We start from the raw sequence: 13,936 nt of genomic DNA, 5'->3' as shown, positions 1-13,936 counted from the left end.
CCCCTGTTCATCTCCTGTGAGTTCAGAAAAGTAACCTTTGATTGTAGCACTTGTGAACCCACTGAGTCTGATACTATTACAAACAGAACAGGCTTTTTGGGTTTTCTTTTTTTTCCCTTCACTGTCTGTCATTTTTCCTCCACAGCTCCTTTCTCCATTGACTCTACTTCCTCTTGAGGAGCCTCTGGAATCATGACTGGGGTTTGGGGGTTGGAGGTAGATGTACTTGGGGTCTCCTTGCTCCTCCTACTCTCAGTCTCTACTGGGATCTCTGTTGCAATCGAAGTTGAGGTCATGTTCACTTTGCTGGGGGTGGTAGAATTGGCCATTTTTCCTCTTTTTGCTTGTACTTGGTAGCTAACTGTTTTGGTCAGGCTCTATAGTGGTGGCCTGCTTCCCCTCACAAGTTGCAGCACTTGCTCTCTGCACAGTCCTTGGTCTCGTACCCTTCTGCTTGCAAATCTTGCAGATAACAGTGCTGCATTTGGCCACCATATGTCTAGATTTGTTTCAGTTCCTGCACACTTTGGGCTATCCAGCATAGACCAACTGCCCACAGTTCCCTCCAATAATGAACACCAAGTTGGATGATGGGCCCTTTGCTGTCCTCTCTCAGCTTCACCTTCACTTTGCATTTGCTGGTCCAGATTCCAAGCATTCACACAGGTTCCTGACCTCTTTGCATAATGGCCTAAGAAGGTGAAAACATTCACGACTGGCACATGTGCACCGTTATCACTTGTTCCTTTTGAGTTGGAAGGGTGAAGTGTGGCTGTGCCTTGAATAGCAAGAATGAAGCTACACTCCCCTTTTCCTTGAAGTCCCAGAGCATCTTCAGCCATTCCGCCAGGATCTTGAATGTCACATTGAAGTGACTGTTATTCGTGATGTCTTTTAGGCAGTAAATGTCCTTCACCTCAAATCTGCAGCATTGCATCGGATCTAATGACCAAAGAAGTCCTGAGAAAGTGAGGAACCTTCCCTCAGGTCCTTCACTGCCATCCTGCTGATGTTCTGGATTCTTTGTCCTCTCAAGGAATTTGTTGCTGCAGCCATCCTTGAGAGACTGGTGGAGGTAGGCTCACTGTTGGAAAAGGCATTAGATTGGTCCCCCAATCAGCAGCCAGCTCAACCAGATGATCTCTTCTGCTTCGAAAGTCCTCTCAACTGTCTTCCTCTTATTTTCAAAGGAAAATAAATGATACAAATAAAATAGTTAAGCAGACCAATGTTTGAAGCTACACATTGTTTAAACTTTGTGAAAAAAAAACTCTTCAATCTACTTTTTAACATGCAAGCTTAATTAAAAGCTGCAATATTTAACCATGCATTGTAGTATTTTGCAGAAAGGTATTAACTTGTTTGTTTTTAGCAGGGCATTTCCCCCATATTCATCTTCGTTTGTTCATCTTGGGGAACTTTTCAGTCATTATACGACCAAAGAAAAATATTGGATGCCGCCTGATCCCTTGTACACATTAGATAACGATGTCTGTGTGGGTGTTGGCACTGTAATGTCTTATCCAATTTCAAAAAAAAGGATGTAACTATTTTGTTCCAACTTTTTGACTTCATTAGTTCAAAGAGATAAACAATTCTTAGCAGTGTAGAGAAAATGGACACGATGGAGAGTACCCAGAGTACCAAGGATCAGAAGATTCCAGGTAATATTTTTGTTAATCACCGAAAGCAACAATAGAAGTTTTATCTGTGGAAAACTGGTGTATAATGCCAATGGATCATGCTTGATTATTTCTAGACTAGGAATAATAGAAAATATTATATATTATTTTGAGACTGCGTGCAGAATTTCAATAGACAAATAATTGTCTTAATTGACATTACAAATTGTTTTGCAGAGGGATCTAACAATTCTGGTTACTGATGAGGTGTGGTTAGGTTGGTTTTAATTGAGAACATCTTGAATTATAATGCAATGTGGACTGTTTTATCAGTCTGTGTTATGTTACATAAACATCAATGTGATTAAATGAATAATATAAAGTGGAGATCAGTGAGATAGAATTAAATTTTACTGTTCTGCAAGATTTACTGAACTTCAATAATCTAAAACAACAACTGACCCTTCCAAAAAAGGTGAGGCAGGATTTTAGGAGTTGGGAAAGGCTTGAGGGAATAGTTCAAATAGAAAATATGATACCTACCCATTCCCCAAATTAGCTCTTGAAAATGAAATACTTAAAATGCTGTAAATATGAAATAAAAGCAGAAAGTGAGGGAAGCACACAGCAGGTCAGGCAAAATCTGTAGAAAGAGTAACAGACTTGAAACTTTAGTTCTGTTTCTTTTTCCACAGGAGTGTTGAATTAAATTGAATTATTTATTATATTGTGTACTGAGATAGTTTTTTAAGCTATCCAGGTCAGTCAACTCGTACAACAGGTAGTGTAATAATATCAACTAAATAAACAACAGTAGAGGTGTTGTGTGACAATGAGTTATTTGGTGGAAATAAGTCAAAACATACAATTAAAAACAGTCCAAGGGCATCAGCCTTTCCCAGAAAATGATCCATTTAAGTCTGATTCCAGCTTTTAATGTTTTCTCTCTGCATATTAAGTGGGAAATAATTTTTTTCACTTTAAACTAGTTGTCTTTTCATCATATTCTATATTATTATAAGCTATAGTAAAATTGCTAAATTAAGAAGAAACTATTTCTTCAGTGTCTTTCTTGCTCCACACCAATATCCAGGCAATAGACAATAGGTGCTCAAGTAGGCCAATTGGCCCTTCGAGCCAGCACCGCCATTTATCGGATCATGGCTGATCTTTCCCTTTCAATAACCAATCCCAGCTTTATCCCCATAACCCTTAACTCCCCAGCCCACAAGAGCCTTATCCAACTCCCTCTTAAATCTATCCAACGAATCCGACCCCACTACCCTCTGTGCCAATGCACAGACCCACAACTCTCTGGGTAAAAAAAAATATCTCATTTCAGTGTTAAATGGCCTTCCCTGTATTCTTAAATTATGCCCTCTAGTCCTAGTCTCACCCGTCATTGGGAACACGTGCTCTGATTTCACCCCATCAAGCCCTTTGATAATCCTAAATACCTCAATCATGTCTCCCCTCATCGTTTTAAACTCCGTCAAGTCTTTCTAACCTATCTGCGTATGACAATCCTGCCATCCTGGGAACTAACCTTGTAAACCTGTGTTGCATTCCCTCTATAGCAAGTATGTCCTTTCTTAAATATGGGGACCAGAACTGGACGCAATGGTCCACATGAGGTCTCACCAGGGCCCTGTACGACTGCAGGAGGGCTTCTCTACTCCTATACTCCAATCCCCTCTTTATGAAAGCCAACATACCTTTCACCTTCTTCACCGCTTGCTGAACCTGCATGCTAGTTTTCAATGACTGGTGAACAAGTACACCCAGATCCCTTTGCATTACCCCACTCCCTAGCTTAACACCATTTAAATAATATTCTGCTCTTGTTTCTGCCTCCAAAATGGCCAACCTCTCATTTACTCACATTAAACTTCATCTGCCATCTTTCCGCCCACTCCCTTAAACTGTCCAAGACCCTTTGCAATTTCCTGACATCCTCCTCACTCTTTACACTACCACCCAGTTTAGTGTCATCTGCAAATTTGCATATGTAGTTATTTATCCCCTCCGTCAAATAATTTACATAAATGATAAACAACTGAGGGCCCAACACTGACCCCTGCGGGACCCCACTTGTCACATCCTGCCATCCAGAAAATGCCCGTTTATCCCAACCCTTTGTTTCCTATTTCTCAAACAATTATCAATCCATTTCAGCACCCTACCCCCAATACCATGCTCTTTGATTTTGCAAACTTGCCTGTGTGGGACTTTATCGAAAGCTTTCTGAAAGTCCCAGTATACCACATCCACTGGCTCTCCTGAGTCCACCCTCCTTGTTACGTTCTTGAAAAATTCCAGGAGATTAGTCAATCAAGGTTTTCCTTTAAAGAACCCATGCTGACCAGCACCGATACTATTATTCCTTCCTAAGTGTTCTGCTATTTCTCCTTTAATGATGGATTCCAATATCTTCCCCACAACCAACATCAGACTGACAGGTCTATAATTTCCCGTATTCTCTCTCCCTCCCTTCTTAAAAAAATGGTACAACATCAGCCACTCTCCAGTCTGCAGGCACTTCCCCAGAATCTAAAGAACTTTGGAAAATGTCAACTAGTGTTTCCACATTTTCCAGAGCAACCTCTCTAAGCACCCTGGGATGCAGCCCATCAGGCCCAGGGGACTTATCAGGCCACAGTTCTAACAATTTGCTCACAACCTCGCACTTCAAATTCTCTGTTTCTTTCAGTAATTTCACCAAGTCTCTAGATACTGCTTGACCCCTACCCCTATTCTGATCATAACCTATATCCTCCTTGGTGAAAACAGATGCAAAGTAATTGTTCAATTCCTCAGCCATCTTGATGTCTTCATTGATAATTTCACCTTTCTCTGTTTTCAAGGTCCCAATTTTGGCCCGAACCAATTTCTTCCTTTTAATATATCTGAAGAAGCTTTCGCTATTCCATTTTATATTAGTTGCCAATTTGCCCTCATACTTAATTTTCCCCTCCTGAATGACTTTTTCTCTCTGTTGGCCCCCCAATCCTCTAACCTCCCACTCTGCTTTGCCATCTTATACTTATTTCTTTTTGACCTGATACTACTCTTGATCTCCTTCATCAGCCATGGCTGCGATTTGCTCTTCGTAGAGCCTTTCCTCCTCTTTGGGATGAATATATTCTGAATCCTGTGAAAAATGTCTAGAAATACCTGCCATTTTTGCCCAGTTGTCCACCAAGCTAGAGTGTCCTTCCATTTTATTTTGGCTAGCTCCTCCCTCATAGCTGTATAGTCACCCTTATTTACCTGTAGCACTAATGTTTCTGAGTTCCTTCTCTTCTCCCTCTCCATTTGCAGATTAAAAGTAATCATATTATGGTCATTATTACCTAATGGCACCCCTACCTCAAGGTCCCTTATTAACTCCACATCGTTGCATAGTATCAAAACCAGAATCAACTTCACCCTGGTAGGTTCTGTCATAAGCTGCTCCAAGACTTCTACTACTTCAGATTATTTCCCTTCTGCAACCATGAGATATTTGCAACATCTCAATCTTTTTTTGAATACTTTATTTAAAATCTTGAATATACAATACAAATGAAAACCCTGCCCTCCTCCTCCAACCACCCCCCATAAACCAACCTCCTCCTACCCCAAAAAAACCCAAAAGAAAGAAGGAAGAGAGCAAGAAATTTAAACCACCAAAAAGACAATAAACCACCATGAATCAAAATAATACCACCATGAAGAGCTCCAGGGAATTCAACATTTTAAACCAATATAATCCAAATAAGGCCTCCACACTTCAAAAAAAAAATTATCACGTAAATGATACATTATTTTTTCCAAAGGAATATTAGATCTCAATTCCAGATGCCATCTCTGTAACTCCAGATCAATCTCATTTTCCCAAGTTACAGCTATACATTTTCTTGCCACAGCCACTGCCAACTTTAAAAACACGATTTGATACATAGTCAACCTCAAAGTCAAACTCTGCATTTTAGCATTACCTAATAAAAGTAATGTTGGATCCATGGGTAACTGAACCTTTAAAACTCTCTAAAAATTCCTTAAATTGTATCCAAACATTTTTTAACCTTATCACATAGCCAAATCAAATGTAAAGAGGAATCTACCTCTTTACAACATCTAAAACATAAATCTGAAGAGATTAAATTATATTTTTTTTAATTTCTGAGGAGGTAAATACAATTGATGTATAAAATTATAATGAACTTATCTATATTGGACATTAGCAATCTTAATCATACTATCCTTACATATTACTCTCCAATCCTCTTGATCAATTATTATTTCAAAATCATTTTCCCATTTTAATCTCGATTTATGAATATCTAATTTAGGCATCTTATTTTGTAATAATTTATATATTTCAGAAATAAACTTTTTTATACTGCCTTCTGTAAGCAAAACTTAAAATTTTGATTGTCTTAATAATCTTAAAGTAAATCCAAAATTGTCCAACAATAAAGCCTTAACTTGATAATAACAAAAAAATTATTATTTGGAATTTCATATTTTTCTTTCATTCTTTGAAAAGAAACAAAGTAACCAGCTTCATAACAATCTTCAACACTTTTAATTCCTTTCTGATTCCATATTTTCAAAAATTGATTATTAAGAGTAAAATGAAAAAGTTTATTCTGATATTAAGGTGTTTCAGCTGAAAATTTCCCCTTTGTACATATCTCATAATTTATTCAATTTTATAATTCAATTAAATGCCTCAGAACAGGTGGATTATTATTAACATATTATTCCATTTAGAAATAAATTGTGCCATACTCTTCTCACCAATACCAGAATACTCAAATTGGCCCATATTAATGAATTATCCAAATCAAACATTCTATTATTAAACCTCAATTGTGCAGCTTTATAATAATTTTGAAAATTCATGAGTTGTAGACCTCCCAATTCATATTTCCAAGTTAATTTTTGTAAAGATCCCCTAACCATTTTACCTTTCCACAAAAATTTCCTAATTATAAAATTCAAATCTTTTAAAAAATTTTGAGGAACTTTAAAAGGAATAGATTGAAAAAAGATATTGAATTCTAGGAAAAATATACATTTTAATACAATGAACCCTGCCTATTAATGTTATAGATAAGTCTTTCCATCTATTTAAGTCATCTTTAATTTTATGAAATAAAGGTAAATAATTTAACTTAAATAAATGAACTAAATTATTATCAATTTTAATACCTAAATTGAGCCAATTGATAATTCCTTAATACCTCTTTCCACATGTATCCCATTCCATATTTGAAACAAATGCCTTAACATTGGTATTTATTTTCTACCTTTAAAATTTCATAATTCTATTTATACAATATTTGGTCTGGATTTACTTTACCTATATTATTCATCTCAATATCTACCCAAGATACTTTTTTCTTCCCTTTGATACCAAGAAGACAAAAATCTCAGTTGAGCTGCCTTATAATAACTTTTAAAATTTGGTAATCTCAAGCCCCCTTGATCTTTATTCCATGTCAACATCTCCATACTTATCCTTGCTGACTTTCCTTTCCATAAAACTCCCTAATATTCTTAGTTAATCATCTAAAAAAAATTTCTTGTTGACTTTTTTGCTATTCTTTTTTTTTGTCTCTTTTTGATATGAGTACTCAACTTTTTTTTTGCATATTTTGAGATTAACTTCAACTGATGTTCTATAAGATTTGTATGTTTTTTATAAATTCCTTAGGGAAATCTCTCTTTTTTTTGTATAAAGAGTATTAGAGTCTTTTCAGTCTTTTTTTTAACTATTTACATTTGTTATAAGTTAAGATTGTTTTTTTTTATTCCCCCCCCCCCCCCCTTATGGGGTAACTAATGCTTTTGCTGTATAATTAATTATACAGTTCTTAACTATTTTTTTCTTTATGTAGACATAATAGCTTTGCATCTGTGTGAGCTCCCTTCATTTTTGAGCATAGGTTTGAGACTGTTTTACTGAACAGTTGGAACTGGAAGATCCTTTTTCAGAATCTCAGTCGCAGATTTAGAAGAGGCTAATCCAATGGTTCTCAACCTTTTTCTTTCCACTCACATACCACTTTAAGTAATCCCTATCCCATCGGCGCTCTGTGATTAGTAAGGGATTACTTAAGATGGTATGTGAGTGGGAAGGGAAGGTTGGGAATCACTGCTATAGATCCAATTGTTACTGAAATATTTTGCTTGAGAAAAATTGCCATTGGTCTGTGCATATAATGAGTCAATTGGGTATGATTAAAACAGTGGTTTTCAATTTTTTTCTTTCCACCCACATACCACCTTAAACAATCCATCACTAATCACAGAGCACCTATGTTATAGGGTATGTGGTATGTGAGTAGAAAGAAAAAGGTTGCTAACTACTTCCTGGTATTGTCCGGCAAAGTAATTCTCAGTCTAGCTGGATAAAGCAACAATGGTTTGAAGCCAGCATTATAGATGCTTACTTCTTTGTAAGTTCTTTTCAGAACTTCAGGAGGGTAGTCATCCACGATCCTGATGCTGTGATTATGATATTTTAAGGTCTCTCTGAGTCAGGACTCTCTTTGAAGCTGATCTTTGATGTGGAAACTGTGTATGCAGAGAATGATTGATTGATTCATACTAGGACAGGTTTGGGAATGAATGATCGATGCGCTCTATTGACTTTAGGAAGAGATGGCAATAAATCATGGAGAAATTCAGCAAAGATTTTGGAAAGCTGGCCTAATTCAGTTCCCTCTTATAAGCCAATAATTCTCAGATTGTTCTTCCGATCCTTGCTTCTGAGTCTGTGATCATCTTCAATAATAAATCATTAGATTTAACTTGGTTCAGATTATTAGATTGAATATCATCCAGCAAGGAATCATGAAATTCCACAGCTCTTTCCAAATCCTTAATTTTGGAGTCATGATCCTGGATGAGAACTCATAGTTTGTCCATATTTCTAGCAACTTGAGCAAGAGAAGTTTTCATATCTTTGGCACCTTTTTTAAACTCTTTAATATCTTTCCTCAGGTCCTTAATATATGTCAGCATGGAGGTAAAAATATCTGAGGTAGACACTTTTTCTTCCTTTCTTGCAGCTTTACCACTGTGAGTATCCATACTATAAAAACGTAAAACAAGATGGGAAATAAGAACTAAAATAAAAGAAGACACCAAATTTAGGAAAAAGTAGTTTTAAAAAAGTGTGAGCTGAAAGGGTCAGGAGCAGCTTAAAAAAACCATATTACTCCATGCATCAGCAGCAGGGTTCAAGACAGCCACCATCATGCCAGTACCAAGAGGGCAACAATAACAGGCCTCAATGACCATCATCCTGTGGTACTGTTGTCCACCAATATGAAGCACTTTGAGCATCTGGTGATGAAATGCATCAAAGCGCACCTTCCAAAGATGCTGGACACATTTCACTTTGCCTATAGAAGAAATCTTTCCAGAGAAGATGCTTAGCCTTGTCCCTTCACTCTGTCCTGACCCAACTGGAGAATGGCATGTCATACTCCAGGCTGCAGTTCATTAACCAGCTCGGCATTTAAAACAATGGGTAGAGGCCCATGGAGAAGCTGACTTGGCTGAGACTCAACACCCCTTTCTATAACTGGATTCTGGACTTGCTAATGGAAAGACCACAGTCTGACAGGGTCAGTAGTAGAACACCGACCACCATCATGTCGAGCACTGGTGCACCTCAGGGCTGTGTGCTCAGCCCTCTCTTGCTCATGCTTCTCACCAATGAGTGCACCACCAGATTCATCTCTTGTAGTGTCATCAAGTTTTCAGATGACACAACAGTAGTTGGCCTCATCAGCAACAATGATGAGTCGCATTACAGAGGTGGAAAATCTCTTGAAATGGTGCGAGAATAACAACTTGAGTCTCAATGTGGACAAGATGAAGGAGATGATTGTGAACTTCAGGAGGAACAGAAATGACCCCCTTCCTCTACACAATAACAACTCTGTAATAGAGAGAGTGAAGAGCACCAAGTTCCTTGGAGTTTAGTTAACTAGTGCACACTGTACATCTCTTCAATTGTCAGGAAGGCGCAATAGCAACTGCTCTTCTTGAGAAGTCTGAAGTGGGCAAGGCTACCAGCCACATTATATTAACCTTCTATAGGAATTCTATCAAGAGCATCATAGCACACAGTGGTACGGTTGCTGCAGAGAAATGGATTGGAGGTTAATCCACAGGACCATAGGAGTGGCAGAGAATCACTGGAATCTCTCTCTCTCCCCCCACAATTGATGTGATCTACCAGGACTGTTGTGTCTAAAGAGGGCATACAAAATCATTGAGGACCCCTTCCCCTCGGTGGACAGGATCTTTCAGCTGCTTCTGTCAGGTAAGAGATACAGGAGTATCAGACCCAGCACCACCAGACTGAGGAACACCTTCTTATGGTATTGAGAATGGTGAACGATCAAAGGAACTGTTCATACTAAACATACGAGACTCTCATATGTACAAATCAATATTTGTTTATTGTGTAGTGATATTCTTGGAGGGAGTGGGCAGTACCAGTGCTAACAGCTCCTGTTTTGTGACAGCCAGACACAACAGCCTCCTATCTACTGGCAACTAGCCACTACAGCCACGAGGCAGAGTGACTCAGCAGCACACGTAAGTCTACTGAGAAGCCTTGGCTTACTCAATGTAGCTGTCATGAGGTCGTTAGTACTTCAGATGTCATGATGCCAGGTCACATGATGTGTGTCTATATTAAGCCTGATAACACTGTAATGAATGCTTCTCTCTTCACTGACAACTTCAGGTGTGGTCTCATTATTTCACAAACATCTTCTGCCACTATTTATTTGTATAGATAAAATACTTGTCCTGCATATATTATTTGTCTCTGTGTTATATCTAGTGTGTGTCTGCATGTTTTATACCAAGGACCAAAGAATGCTATTTCTTCGGGTTGTACTTGTATAATCAGATGACAATAAACTTCCCTTGACTTGAATAATCTCCTTGAATTTCTGGCAGTTCACCGTCAAATCTTTTTCAAAATGCTCATTTGCACATTTATGAGTTAAGGCAGTGGACTGGGAAAAGTTCTGGGTAAGTTCACTCCCATCAAGTGATTTGGATTTACAAATTCAGAGAAAAGTACTGGGAGATGTGAGCAAGGCAGAGAGGCTGTCAACCCCCCACCCCTAGCTCCAGGAGACCAGGAACAATCCAGACACTGGCACTCCAGGTATGGGAGAAGAATACTAACAAACAAAGAGATGATGGAGCAGGAGCACAGCCGGATCTCCCCCAACCCCCCCCCCCCCCCCCCCACAGTGGCTGATGGACTCTAAGGATTGCGAACTGTGGACTCTTATGGAAAAAATGGAGATTAAATTCAAAACTCTAAATATGCAGTGTTAAACACACTATGAGATGTGTTAACGCTTTACAATACCTTGGTAAAGTCAAAACACATGTGATTTTCCTGCAGGAGTGCAAGTTGCCACTCCTCCAAAACTATCAGAGGTGGTTGCAATGGTGGCCCCATAGGTTGTTTGTATGGTTGGGGGGAATGGGGGGAGAAATGATTGTCGCATTTCTTGTCTGGGCATCTTGCTGCAGAGAGGCAACTTTGCAAACACAAAAGTTAAGGAGGTGGTTGGGGGATGTCTCCTGATGGTGGACCTGAAGTATTATGACACCCTACACTGGCTGATCAACATGTACATCTCGCCCATGTGGAGCGAGAGGCTGGATGTCTTCCAGGAGCTCCTACCATTGCTGGTGACATTCAGGGAGGTCGTTCTAGCTGGTGACTTCAACTGCATCACCGGTGTAGCTGTACAATCTGGCAGTGTCTACAGCAGACTGGACAGCTTCTCCATACTACTGATGGAGACAGTAAAGGCCACACAGCTATGCAATGCCTTCAGCAACCTTGCAGGTTGAGCACAGCTGAAGCTCACCTAGTAGAGGTCAGATGGTTCAACTCAGCCCCAGATAGACTTTTGTTGAAGGCTGACACGATCAAAATCACGATGTTATGCCAATGTACTTCTCTAACTACTGTGTCCTTTATGCCTCTTGTTGCTTACAGGAGGATGAGAAGGCAGGCAGGGGCACGTGAAAGCAGAATGTGAAGTTGCTGACCCCAGAGAACATAGAGGAACTAAAGAAGGAGTATGCTAGTGGGGGAACCTTCTTTGGCTCCCCAATGCCCTGGTAGGAAGGGATTAATGAGAAGATCAAGAGATTCTTTATCCTCAAAGATGTTCAGAGGGCAAGACAGAGACAGCGGGAACTGAGCCAACTTGACTGACCTGCATCAACTCTTCCTTCTGCAGTCAAGAGGAGTGGATGTGAGGGAAGAATCCCAAGAGCTGAAGAGCTAGCAAGCCTTGCTATTCACCTCAGAGTTCTCCAAGATCAACTTCCAATCCAGAGTCCACACAGTGGAGCAGGACGAGATGTGTTCATGTTTCTTCTTCCAAAAGGAGGCACAGCCTTAAGGAAGAGGATAGCTCAGTCATATCTTTGCAGATGAGCATTCAGAGGATTGGCTGAAATTTTTATGCCAGTCTGTATGACAAGGAACCTACAGACAGAATGGCCTCCCAAAAATTCCTGTCCTCCATCATGGAGATCTTAGATGACAGCGTGAGAATGTCTAGATCAGCCAATTGCTACTGGGGAGCTGATGGACTCCATTGGTTCCTTTGGGTCATGTAAGACTCGGAGAATCAATGGTCTACCAGCTGAGTTGCACATGGCTCTGTGGAACTGGGTGGGCCTGGACCTTCTGGAAGTATACATCACTATGATCCTGGCATAAAGCATGCCTCTAAGGAAGGGCATCATACCCTCATCTTGAAGATGAGGTGGAGAAGGAGGATATCAGGAATTGGAGACCTATTTCATTGCTAAATGTGGACTACAAAATCCTGTCCAAGGCAAATACCAATCGAGTCATTGAGTCAAGAAACAGAACATCTGCAAGACAGACCTTAAAGCGACAGGCTACCATCAAGGATGAGGTTGTAAACACAGAGTGAGGGTTGGGATTCAAACAAGGCTGATGTGCAGGGGTCTGAGACCTTCCCTACCATCCATATTACTGCCAAATGTCCAGTCACTGGAGAATAAAATTGATGACCTGAGAGGAAGGCTGCTTTACCAGAGACAAGTAAGACAAATCTGTTGTTTGCTGTACTGAGACCTGACTAACAGAGAACACACCAGACACCACTATCCGACCAGACAGTTTCACCATCCATATATTGGATCAGAATTCTAATTCTGAAAATGGAGAGGAGACAGTGAGTTTTTTTTAATTAATAATGGACGGTGCATGGACATTGGATTTATGTTGATCAACTGCTCTACTGCCTTAGAGCAAATCTCGATTAAATGCAGACCCTTCTATCTACTTTGAGAGTTCTCATCTGAGATTCTCACCAGAGTTTACATCCCTCCACAAGCAGGCACTTGCGGAGCTGCATGATGTGGTCAGAAAACAAAAGATGCTCAGCCCAACTCTACAAATCTGAGTTGCCAATTTTAACCAGGCCTGTGTCAAGAAAACCCTGCCTAACAACCAGTATGTAACCTGCTGTACCAGAGGTCTCAACACACTTGATTACTGTTGTACCAAGATCAGGAAGGTCTACCGTTCTTTCCCGAGACTGCAGTTTGGCAAGTCTGATCTCCTGGTCGTGCTCCTTCTGCCTTCATACCGACAGCCTAAAAAGAGAGGCTCCAGAGGTCAGGACAGCTAGAAAGAGGTTAAAGGAGGCTGAAGAATGGTTACAGGACTTCCTCGAGTCAGCAGATTGGGCGGTGTTCAAGAACTCTGCAGAGAATCTGAACAAGTACATCAAGGGTGTCACACACTTTATTAAAATAGCAGTGGATGAGTGTGTCAACACCAAATCATTCAGGGTTTTCCCCAACCAGAATCCCTGGATGAACAGTGAAATCCAGAACCTGCTGCAGGCATTTAAGTTTAGAGATCCAGATCAGTACAGCAGGAGCAGGTATTACCTGCAGAAAGCTATCTCCTGGGTAAATGGAGATTCTGGATGAAAATGGAAACAATATGGAATACCTGATGCTGTAGCAGGACTTAAGTGCCATAACCTGCTGCAAAACCAAATCTGGTAAGGTGGCAAATGGTAAAGCTTCTCTCCCAGAGGAGTTCAATGCCTTCTATGCCCGATTTGACAGCAGTTACAGTGAAGAACCAGCCCTCTGCACCCTGATGATGCCATCCTTTCTGTATTTGAGAATTACATGCTTGCTGCCTTTATGAGAGTGAATCTCAGGAAAGCATCCAGCCCGGATGGTGTACCTGGCTGATCTGTGCTGATCAA

The 13,936-nt window shown here is 39.9% G+C and overlaps 1 protein-coding gene across 8 annotated transcripts in view; it reads left to right on the top strand.

Moving 5' to 3' along the window:
* Window positions 1-13,936, top strand: part of LOC138755587 (hemogen-like) — a 94,136-nt gene that overhangs the window by 54,078 nt on the left and 26,122 nt on the right. For 2 of the 8 annotated variants that reach the window (XR_011352407.1, XR_011352408.1), the window contains exon 2: window positions 10,157-10,229. The exons of 1 other annotated variant lie outside the window; for it this stretch is intronic. Coding sequence is in view for 1 of the 7 variants with exons in the window: in XM_069921872.1 (XP_069777973.1) it covers window positions 1,616-1,664 (49 nt within the window). In the remaining 6 variants the exon portion in view is untranslated. Of the gene's footprint in view, window positions 1-1,578; window positions 1,665-10,156; window positions 10,230-11,664 lie in introns of those variants that run through there. 5 more of the 8 variants (XR_011352410.1, XM_069921872.1, XM_069921843.1 and 2 more) reach the window with 3 other exon arrangements.

The sequence above is a fragment of the Narcine bancroftii genome, chromosome 1 (genome assembly GCF_036971445.1).
Source record: "Narcine bancroftii isolate sNarBan1 chromosome 1, sNarBan1.hap1, whole genome shotgun sequence".
In the NCBI taxonomy this organism is placed as follows: Eukaryota; Metazoa; Chordata; class Chondrichthyes; order Torpediniformes; family Narcinidae; genus Narcine; species Narcine bancroftii.
This window is presented reverse-complemented; position numbering and strand designations above follow the sequence as displayed.